The following is a 12,020-nucleotide window of genomic DNA, read 5'->3' as shown; positions in this document are numbered from 1 at the left end:
CCTGAATGCATAGTAGTCTGGTGAACTATCGGCAGATAAAATGGGATGGAACACTTTGACCAGTGTATTTGCCCAAGTGAAAAACTCCTACATCTAAAAGTGTGTTACTCTGGTGCTGCCAGCTGTACGTCCTTGACAAAAATGTAATTAGCCCTCTTGGAGCTGACCTCTTTCTCCCTTTTCTCCTCTTCAGGATTGCCCTCCAGAAGCCGGTGATTTTCGGGCCCAGCAGTGTTCTGCTCATAATGATGTCAAGTACCAGGGACAGTTTTATGAATGGCTTCCTGTCTCTAATGACCCTGACAACCCATGTTCACTGAAGTGCCAAGCCAAAGGGACAACCCTTGTTGTGGAACTGGCTCCGAAGGTCCTTGACGGCACGCGATGCTACACTGAGTCACTGGATATGTGCATTAGTGGCTTGTGCCAAGTAAGCAGGGAGTTCTTATTCTAGCATATGTCGTAATGATTCTTTTCCTGACTATCTGTCTGTCATTCACTCCTTCTTTGTCTCCTCCTTCATCCCCCCCATTATTTGCACAGCTGTAGGGTTTTCTTTTTATGTATTTCTGTTTTCACAATCATTTTAATGTGCTTTCTGTAAAGTACTATAGGAATTGCTGGGCAGATTCATGAAACAAAGGGATTTTTCTCTTTTTTGGTGGGGTGAGGGTAGGGGAGGGGTGATGACTTTCCCTTCTTTTCACTTGGAAAAAATATGGTTGATGGTTCCTGCATTTTACACATTTAGCTATAGCAAGTGATCCTACTGGAAAAAATTACCCTAAAAAGGAACAATTTAATCTTTAATTATATTTTAGAACTTCCCAAGATTGAGGAAATTAATCTTCCCTTAAATATTATTATTCAAATTCTTCTTTCTACAAGTCACAAACAACAGTGGATGGAGCACTAAACTGGAAACTCAGCAGTGATTTGTTGAGTAACTCTGAGCAAGTCACTTAGTCTTTCTATGCCTCAGTTTCCCATCTGTAAAATAGGGAAAATATTGTTAACGCTGCTCTGCAAAGTACTTTGAGATCTACAGGTGGAAAGGGCTGTCAAAATGCTATGCATTAACTTTGTTTTTTCAGATTTACTTGTTGATTCTTTCATTTTATTGATTTTCTAAATAAATGGTCAGCTCTTTTCCAAGATCTTGGAAATTATCTTAACCGTGAGTATTATTACTCCAAAATTTTCCTCACGATTTGTGACCTATATAAATATTGCATAATTTTTTACCAAAAAAAAAATTCCATGTCTCATAATGAATTAACATTGAGATTTCTGTATCTTTTATACTTAAGGCAACTTAGGGGTTCAGTCATTGCACCACCTCTGCATTTGGCCAATTGTATTTACTCTTTGTGTCTGATGAAGAATCACAATCTGAGTAGTAGTTTTAATGTACCTGCTATACTGAAAAAGTTAGTGACTCCTGAGAGCATCGGACAGGGCTAGAAGTCTAGATGAGCAAAGGGAAAAAACGCTTGTATCCTTGTTTAAAGTTAGTAATAGGGAAACCTTTTGGCCTGGAGGTTCTATTTGGATAAACTCTCAGCTGCATACATTTTGGATGTATATAGATTTTTAGGGGAGGAAAAATAATCCTTTCAAGTTAATATTTTATATTAAGGCAGAGCTAGCATATCCAAGTTGGTAACCCATTGTTAATCAGGTCCATAAACTTTAACCTTAACACCTCAAAACTCAAAGTAACCTTTTCTATCTATATTTCTGTGATATTTTCACCGAAGATGACACCAGAATTGCATCAATGAGGGCACCATAGCAGACAGTTTCAAGCCTGCAGCCATGTGGATTTGTCATGGCTACAGAAAAAGGCAACCTTCAAAGGTCACAGCTGCACATTTACCGTGAGGTCCTTCTATGACCTCGGAGTGACAGCGTGTTTATGAATAGACTGGTTGCAAGCCCCAGGATCACTCTGTCACAGGGAGGTAGGGGTACCTTTTCTAGATTATTCACGCTGAAATTGTCTCAAAAGCCAAGAAAGTCAAGAAGTGTCTTGCTGGCTCACTTGCAGGTTTCCACTGACTTGGGGCACCATTTGACTGATTCTGTAATAAAGGGAACCCCATGGACTCTCAGAATACATTCTTCTGATTATACAACTATAGCTTTCGTATACTCTGTAGCTGGCAGTAGAGCAGGAAATTAATATTTTAAAGCTAGGAAAAAAAGTGTGCACTTTGTAAAGCGTATAAACATTGCTACTAAGATTAATGAATCTTAGTAACAATTCTCCATTGGTGTCAGTGACATCAAGATAGGTATGGGCTTTTATAGAAATGGCACATTTTTTTCCAATGGATCCAACAATAAGCTATATGTGTCACATTTCAGCCCAACTAGATGACTCTCTGTGTATCTGACTGGGGTCAGTCTGTGGCATATCATGTGTCTACAAGCTGTTCCCAAAGGTAGTAATGTCAGGAATAAACAGTTAGCTTTCTTTCTGTGTTACTCACTACCATTCCCTGAGTAGAAGGTGGTGTTCTCTGCCCCGCACTGGCAAGTGTGCATTTGTTAATTACCTTCTCAAGTTGCTCCATACAGAATTTAAGATATATTTTTCTGGTTTTTATCCCTTATTTTTCATATTTCTCAGAGGGTTAGAGATCCCAGTAGCTGAGTGTCATATTTATGAAGATTTTTGTAATAAGTATTGCAAGCAATCTGACATTTTTGCTTTACGTATGACCACCCACCAGTTTAGCATAAAATCAACACAGACTTCTGACTATATTCGGAATAAGCAAAGCTACCATCATATGTAGTGTTATGGAGTTAGAAGCAGCTGTATCAGGAATCCTAGACTCATTAGGAGAACGTTTAGATGTTGTTGGAGAGATGCTTACGTTATCTTTATTTACAATGTGACGGGTGTGTGTGTGTGTGTGCGAGAAATGTACCATTCATTTGTTGTTGCTGATTCAGTACATGCTTCTTTTTCACTTTTGATTATTCCTTCCTATGGTAGCACGCAGAGAGGATGGCTCTGCTATTTGGGGAGTCCTACAAGATACACAGTATCCCTATTTTTTTCCAGATCCCTTTGATTACAATATGCAATGATTTGCTAACACATAAGGGCCGTATCCTACCTTTGTTTTGATGTACAACGCCCATTGAAGCCAATGGGAGTTTCACATAAACCTCGGCGACAGCATACATTCTTAGCAGCGGTAGAAGTCTAAGAATCCTACTTTGCCTATCCTCCGTAACTCTATTTGTTAATTGTGGCTCTGGTGCGCTTCATGCAATGTGTCCATTGATAGGAAAGTGGAAGAATAGCAATAGTGTGGATAATGCTGTAAACAGATTTTCCTTACTATTTAGAACACACTTAGGATGGAGTTTTCAAAAGCACTCCGCATTGGCCTAATGCTGCTGGGAGTTTTGCTATTGACCTCCATTGGGGCAATGTTTGGCCAACACTGAGCACTTTTGAAAATCCCACCCTTCCTGTTTGCTGTTGTTTCTAACCATTTTAAATCTCCTTTTTCCTTTGGTTTCCTGGACTATTTGAACGCCTTCTCTTTCCTCCAATCTTCTAGAAGCCCATCTTGCCTTGTGGCAGCTGTTTCTCGTCCCTATCTTCAACTCCTTTTTCTATCATAAAATCCAGATCTGAAATACTGAGCTGTTACTATCTTAGACCCCCCATTCTGCAAACCGTATCTTACATATGTATACGTTAGCCCACATGAGTCCTTGAACTGAAGTCAATGGAACTGTTCACGTGAGTAAAGTTAGATACATGTCTACAGGATCGGTATTGTAGTTTTTATAATAGAAAGTGTCTGGAGGGCAACACACTTGCTGAAAGGGCAGCCTGGCAGACTAGGAAGATTGGAGCAATTTAAAACTGTCCCTTTTCTTTTTGAACTTGAGCTCTTCCTATTTCTAGTCTATATATCTGGGCTTTGGGTGGGTGAAGATGATTTTCCTCAAAAGGCTGTTGGACACTCTCCCGTCAGTATCTTGAGTAACTTATGGGTCCATCTTGATTTCCTGGTATTACAGGCCACGTTCTGATCTCTGTTCCACCAGTGATCCTTAATTACACCAAGATAACGAACATCAGAAACCAACCTACTGAATCCACTGTGTGCAGATATCCTTGGTGCCTTTTCATCTCTGATTCAAAAGCCACCTGTGACATTTTGCTTGTGAGCTGATGGAGACATGAAGTTGCTAATTGCTTTCAGAAACAGTCACTTTAGCTTGAGTCATAACTGGGTAGCTTTCAATTTTCAGTCTACGTCAAAGGATCAAAATCTCCTGGCATTAGAAATGCATAAGCTATATCAAAGTAAACTGATATGAAAGCAGTTTAGCTATGTTTAAATATTATATATATTGCATGAAAAAATAAATAAATGGGAATTTGAATATAAGTGGAAAATTCTACTTTGGCTGCTGAATGGTTAAGTTGTATAACAGGGCTCTTTGTTCTTTCATTCTGCTTTTCTTATAAAATATCAAATTCACTTATTTGAAATCAAGGTTGCCATTTTTCATCATACTTCAATCATCATCATCACCAGCAGCAACAAAGAGGGTGAGCCAACTGCTCTGAGCATTTGTTAAAGCACTTATATTGTCACTTTGTTTTATGCAGCTCACACCTAACGTGAAAGCAGACTTAAAGGTACATACCATCAGCTCACAATATACTTGGTTGGTTGTTTTTTTAAATGAATTTAAAGTAGTTTCAGGTCTTACACCTGCCCGTGAGTCCTCCCTGTCCAATCTTCGTGGTTTTACAAACATATTCTCCTGTATTTTAAAATGTCTTTCTCTCCTTCGTTGCTGTGTGAAAGGTCCACGCAAAGAGAGCAGAAGTGTGATTATCTGTTCAGAAGAAAAGAATGAAAAATGCTCTATTCTGAAAGGATCCAAACTGAAAATGCAGTGGAATAGTTTTTGTCTATAACCTCTTTCAGTTCCAGTAAGCTGTAGTAAATCTTCTAACAAGCAGTAATGAGGTGAACATTTTGTAGGCAGAAGTGTGATTTTTAAATTGACAGTGAATCCCTTTTAATAAGTATTCCATTCTGCAGCTTCCATTTCCCAAAGATCTCTGGGATTGGCAGAGTTTGCAAGTCTCATACTCTCCCTCCTCCACCATTCCCCACTCCAAATTCATCTCCTGCAAGGGCAGTATTCCAAGGGCAGTTTGTAAGGTTCATGTGAGGGAGTTCCTGCGCTATTTGTATTCTGGTAGCGCCAAGAGGCCCCAACCAGTGTCTGGGACCCAGTCAGTGTTCAGTAACACTGCACTGCATGTGGAATTGTTTTCTTCAGTAACAATCTGTAAGTTCTTGAACTGTTCCATGTATAGTTACATATTTATATTCTCTCTCTGCATTCATTCAGTAAATTGGGTTAGTTTGTGGACTTCGTTCTTATCTGTTGTCCCGATTGTAACTGATGCAGCATTTTCCTTGGTTATCCAAACAATCAACTGCCTGTTTTATGGAGTTCTCCTTTCCCTCGTAATCCCAGTCTGTGTTTACTGTAAGCTAGTGCTGGATGTCTGTAGCACAGAAGCAGAAAGGAGTGCATGGCCCCTCTGATTAGTGTGTACACATAACAATATTCCATGAAAGTTACTAGGACTTTTAAAAATAAAAACAAAAATTATCTCCTGTCACACAGTGACCGATTTCTTTCTAGCATGTCCCTGTTTTCTCTTGCACCAAAAACCTTGGATTTTGCTCTGTTTCTGATGAGCAGAGAAATGCTTCTTATTCATTGTTGGCCTTTTCACTGTTTTCCCTTTGCTTGTCCCTCCTGTTTTCATAACCCTCACACGTTATTCTCCCTCTTTTTCACTTTGTCTCCTTCTTTTGCTGACTCCACAAATTGTCTTCTTGATAACACAGCCCAAGGCTGAGTACATGAATCAGTGTTACACTCAGTTTATTTGTGAGGCTCCAGGTTGTGGAGAGATTTATCTATCTCTATTTGTGATGATAGTCTCGATACTAAATGAAGTCCCATCCTGAAACTTCCAACTTTTTCAGTTTAAAGCAGGGTTCGGCAACCTTTCAGAAGTGGGGTGCCAAGTCTTCATTTAATTTAAGGTTTCACGTGCCAGTAATACATTTTAATGTTTTTAGAAGGTCTCTTTCTATAAGTCTATAACATATAACTAAACTATTGTTGCATGTAAAGTAAATAAGGTTTTAAAAATGTTTAAGAAGCTTCATTTAAATTAAATTAAAATGCAGAGCCCCCCCGACCGGTGGCCAAGACCCGAGCAGCATGAGTGCCACTGAAAATCAGCTTGCGTGCTGCCTTTGGCATGCGTGCCATAGGTTGTCTACCTCTGGGTTAAAGGATTAGACTTTGAAAACACATGTAGGCAGACAGCTTCCTGTTAGCTAAATATCTCAAGAGGTGCAAGCGTGTAAGTTATTCTGTCAAAAGTCTGTTAGCTGTAAACCGATGCATATGAAACAGATTTTGAACTCACTTGCAAAAAATTGATCACATGAAGAATTGCATCCTGTTAGTACTCTGCTTCTTTTTGGACAGTCACTAATCTACATACAGACCTGAAGACAGGGCCGTCCTTAGGCATAGGCAACATAGGCAGCTGCGTAGGGCACCTGAAAATTTGGGGCACCACTGGGTCTTAGTGTCCACCCTCTTGTTTTCCTATCCCTGTTCTGACCCTTCCTGCAGGCTCCCACAGGATGGCTGCTCTAGCCTGTGAGTCTTCCTTGGGAGGGAATCTAGTAGTTTAAAAAGTGAAAAAAACCTCCAGCCTGCCAGACCTATTAGCACAACATTGAAACTGTTAAAGAGACATTCAAGGGGTAATAAAGCCATTTAACAGGCATTTGCCAACCCCAAAGTATATACTGACAGGTTTCAGAGTGGTAGTCCTGTTAGTCTGTCTACATCAGAAAGTTGCAGCGCTGGTGAGGGAGTTACAGCGCTGCAACTTAGGAAGTGTACACATCTGCAGGGCACCACCAGCGCTGCAACTCCCTGTTTGCAGCGCTGGCCGTACTCCCGTTTTGTCTCGGGTGTAGAGGATCCAGCGCTGGTGATCCAGCGCTGATAATCAAATATAGACACTTATCAGCGCTTTTCTTGACCTCCGTGGAATAAGCAGGTATCCCAGCATACCTGAGGAAGCCTCTGGTAATCAAGCTGGTCTCCTTCCTCGGTTTGCTCTCGCGTTCCCCGAACCCCGAGCAAGCAGGTCTCCTTCCCTGAGGTTTGCTGGGTGGTTCCGGGAACGCGAGAGCAAACCGGGAAAGGAGACCAGCTTCGCCGCGGTTTGCTCTCGCGTTCCCCGAACCCCGAGCAAGCAGGTCTCCTTCCCTGAGGTTTGCTGGGTGGTTCCGGGAACGCGAGAGCAAACCGGGAACGGAGACCAGCTTCGCCGCGGTTTGCTCTCGCGTTCCCCCGAACCCCGAGCAAGCAGGTCTCCTTCCCTGAGGTTTGCTGGGTGGTTCCGGGAACGCGAGAGCAAACCGGGAAAGGAGACCAGCTTCGCCGCGGTTTGCTCTCGTGTCACCTCAAAGATTAACAAATTATTTGGGCATAAGCTTTTGTGGACTAGAACCCATTTCATCAGATGTCCACGAAAGCTTATGCCCAAATAAATTTTTTATACTGTCAGTTTCTGACTTTAGTGACAAAAACAGTTGTGCATTAATGTAATATTTACACAGAACATGTCAGTCTACAGGACCTTAGTTTAAAATTTGCTTTAAAAATATTTCATTAGTGAGCTGGTGAAGATTATAAAATCACATTTCTAAAAAATGCTTGCATAGAGTTTTAGATGCACTAGCATCTTTAGCCTTAAATGTGTGGATCTTCACACATAGTTTTGTAAATAAATCCTTCAAAAGACCTCCCTTATCTAAAATACACATTTTAATTACTATAGTTAAAAAAAAAAAGTGTTTCCAAGTCTTCCTGTCCTTTCTGTCCATCCCTTCACCACCCCACTGAAGAGAGCCCTTAAAGGGACAACAGTCCTTCCCTTCCAGATAGCTGGACAAAGAGTTCCCTTTCTTTACTTCTGACTATCCGACAAACTAGTTTTAAAAGAACCCTCCAGCAAAATCAGTACCTTAGGCCACGTCTACACTACAGCATAAAATCAAAATTATTAAAACCGGTTTTATAAAACTGGTTTTATAAAATCGATTTTACGCGTCCACACTAGGGCACATTAATTCAGTGGTGTGCGTCCATGGTCCTAGGCTACCATCGATTTCTGGAGCAGTGCACTCTGGGTAGCTCAGTAAAAGAATAAGACCAATAACTTCAATTTCCATCCACACTAACCCTAAATCGATATAGTAATATCGATTTTAGGGTTACTCCTCTCATTGGGGAGGAGTACAGAAATCGATTTTAAGAGCCCTTAAAATCGATTTAAAGTGCCTTGTAGTGTGGATGGGTACAGCGTTAAATCGATTTAACGCTGTTTAAATCGATTTAACGCTGTAGTGTGGACCAGGCCTTAGTAAGACAAAATCCTTGTTATACCTAAAATCTTTGGAAACATATTTTTTTAAAGTTGGTGAAATTTCATAACCATGTCTCTTGTTATGGAGATCACACAAAGTAAATTACTGTTCCCTTTTTCTAAAAGCAATGAACATTGTTATGAACACACTAAATCTCTCTGATTAATTTAAAAGAATGTCTTTGTTTCAGTGAGTTAAATATGTAGTAATCTGGAAAGCTGGCTTAAGATTTGAGTACATTTAAAATATAAATTCAACTTAGAAATACTGATGAAGAAAATGTAAAACAGAGAAGAGCTGCATCATTATATGTAATGTTGTATTCAGCAGGACAGCTGACTCACCCTTACTATGAAGTTTTTGCAAATAAATCTCTGACCAACTTCAGGGCATATCAAAAAACCTGTGACTGACATTTTTTATTCTCAAATTTTAGTGCTTTTAATTAGGTACTTTCTTCATGTCCATTCTGCATGAGGGAGAGTGCATGGAAGTCTCTGCGGGGGAACTGTGACTCTCCGCCACCATGAGGCAGGCCGGGCATCTTATTATCCTTTGCTGTCAAGTCCCTCCTCCCCTTCCCCCACCAGGCTGTGAGCTTGGGCTGCCATCCGGCATAGGGGCACCAGTTTAAGAATATTGCCTAGGGCCCCATAAATCCTAAGGACGGCCCTGCCTGAAGAGGTGCATGTTTGGATATGGAAGAATTCAGGTAGATTGGTACATACACAAGCAGGCAGAAAACAACTGCTTAATTTTATAAAATATCACAAGGAATCAAGGAAGATGCATGAGGCCAAGTTCTGCCTTCAGTTACACTGCTATGAGTCTGGAACAATTCCACTCTAATCTATGATTTTGTGCCCATTGACAAACCACTTCTTAATGCTGAACAGTCTTGCCTGTTGTTCAAGTCAATGAAATTACTCCACATTTACCCTGGTGTAACAGTGGGCAGCATTTGGCTCATGCTGTAGACCAAAGTGCAGAATTAGACCCAATATTCAAAGAGCTGTCCAGTTCCAACCAGAGGCTTGAGGTAGATGTGGATTTGTTTCTTCCCCTGTTAGTAGCTGCCTCCTTTCTTGCTGTCAGGGTAAGAGTGCTACCCTCCTATACCCCCTTCCAGATTCCTTCCTGTCAGTGAATCCATCATCAGCACATTCTGTTTTGTCTGAAACACAGGATCAGAAGGGAACCTAGAGTAATTTGGGGAACGCTGACCATAGAAAGCTCTTCAGATAGGCATTCAGCTTCTCACTATGGGGTGACAGTAGGGAGAAAAATTGATTAGTGGAGCAGAGCAGATATGGGGGTGGAGGTGGGTGGTAAAGGGAAGTTGCTGGGCAAGCAGGAGATCAAAAAGCTGATGAGAAATTAGACAAGTCTTGCATGTGAGGCACTAAGTTTCAAATATAAGATGCTCTGGCTTCAGGCAAAAGTCTGGGCAGGTCTGAGTTTGTGAGCAGGGACTTTGCAAGATTCCCATCAAACTCTGCCAATGTGCCTCAGTCCTGACTTGCAACACTGCTGATTGCTCCAGTCCTGGACCTCTTAGCTGCTAATCTGTCAGGCTGCATTTGGCTATGGTATGTGTTATGTTTTATAGAAGCACAAACCAAACCCAGCTTGTGTTCATAAAATTGTGACCTAATCTAGGATTGCTTTGTTATGTACAATGTCCCTGTTGTCTGCTTCTATTGGCATTTGTTCTGTTTTCTGGGGGGAGAGGGAAAACATACATGACATTCTGAGAACTAATTATTCCACTTTCAATGTAAAATAGTCTTCAGTAGCGTTAAACTGGTCTTAATGGAACAACTAATAAACATCTAAAATAAGGGGAAGTTTAGTGCAGTTGTCCTCTGAAATGATTTTCTGAAGCAAATAGAGGAATAGTATTTTACCAGCTGTGCTCAAAAGAACACTCAACATTCAACTAGTCTGTAGAATATGGCTAGTCCAGTCTAGGCCAAAATAAGGCATCAGATGCATTGAGCTCTAAATATATTGTTGGAGGTGTCAAGTGGACAATCCTATCCTGTGCATTTGATCACAGATACAGCCAGTTTGACATCAAGTTTTATGGTTTAGTATTCTTGCATTATTTCATTGCAATTCAGAACTTATCACAGTTGAAGAAGCATATAACACTAACAACTTTTCCAAACATAATACTGGTATACCACTACCTAGATAATGGATCCAGATCCACCAATAGTAAAAGATTAGTTTCAGTAGATGGGAGAAATGGCTTCCTTTCAGATGATATATTGATTGAATGATAATGCAGTAAGGTTTGGGACGATATAAGAAGAATTTAAAAAAACACACACGAAAAAACAGAACACATGAAGAATAAATGCAATTGTCTATAATTGTATAAGAGTACTGAAAGTTCCAGACTGCTTTATTTTCTACTTCCTCTCTTCATTCTCTCTCTTGTTCTGTGCGTACCATTCATTTCAATGATTTCTTTTTTATGTAAGTGTATTTTTCACCAGTGTGTTTTTTCTCTTTTGTTGTTGTTACCGCTGCACACCCTGCAAAATCATGACTATGATTGTAGCAAATATTCTTATATGCTTCAGCAAAGTGCTATTAAACACGTACCACCATTATTTTCAGACCAGGTGTGGCAGGTGTCCATATCATTAAATAGAACATGTTAACTATCCATGACAACTAAGTGAGACTGACATTTCAGTGTAACTGAGCCCTGAGATTGTCATACTTGGGTTGTTGCTTTTCACTTTCCATGGCGAGAGAGGCTGGAGTGGAACAGTTGTCACAGGCCCTTTGATGGTGAACTGGAAATAAACACACTCTGGTTAATTATCTAATAAGCAGCATTTGGGCCGCTGTCAAGATCTGTTCATTTTTAGGGACTTCATTTCCCCTTGCCAGCTGCTACTGTTGATACTTTTTCTTTCTTTTCTCAAGGCAATGACAGAAGTAGTGCAGAAGCCAGACTAAAATGAAAGAAAGCATTGAAAACAAAGCATAGTTAGTTAAATGTTGCAGAGATTTCAGTCTCCTGTAATTCAGCTGCCTTGGCTCCTTTTTTGGTAATTTAATTTTTCCTCTTAAATGGAAACTTTGACATTTATAATGCACCATTATTGTAGTTCCTAGATACAAGGGTGGCTACCTTCCCAAAAATTTAGAAGGCATTAGTGATGGTATCAGTCCTTAATCAGTTTTATCTTGGCATAACATCCTCCTGTGCTGATCATGAGAGCTTCATGACTCTTGAAGTATGTGCTAGGCTCCCAGATTTATATCTTCAAAAAGTTACTGATTATTTTGAGATGCCTCGATTTTTAGTTGCCAACTTGAGACATCTGAATGAGGCCTCATTTTCAGAAAGTGCTGAGCAACCACCTTCTGAAAATCAGATGCTTTTATGTTGTCTCAGCTCAGGCACCAAAACTGAGGCATCCAAAATCACGAATTGCCTTTTGAATGTGAATGGTACACTTTGAG

The 12,020-nt window shown here is 40.3% G+C and overlaps 1 protein-coding gene across 5 annotated transcripts in view; it reads left to right on the top strand.

The window, feature by feature from the left end:
* Positions 1 to 12,020, top strand: part of ADAMTSL1 (ADAMTS like 1) — a 703,248-nt gene that overhangs the window by 491,130 nt on the left and 200,098 nt on the right. For all 5 annotated transcript variants that reach the window (XR_007773162.1, XR_007773161.1, XR_007773160.1 and 2 more), the window contains one exon: positions 194 to 430. Coding sequence is in view for 1 of the 5 variants with exons in the window: in XM_050944097.1 (XP_050800054.1) it covers positions 194 to 430 (237 nt within the window). In the remaining 4 variants the exon portion in view is untranslated. The remainder of the gene's footprint in view (positions 1 to 193; positions 431 to 12,020) is intronic.

Source organism: Gopherus flavomarginatus, chromosome 3 (assembly GCF_025201925.1).
Source record: "Gopherus flavomarginatus isolate rGopFla2 chromosome 3, rGopFla2.mat.asm, whole genome shotgun sequence".
NCBI lineage: Eukaryota > Metazoa > Chordata > Testudines > Testudinidae > Gopherus > Gopherus flavomarginatus.
The sequence above is the reverse complement of the archived record's forward strand: the minus strand, read 5'-3'. Positions and strand labels throughout refer to the sequence as shown.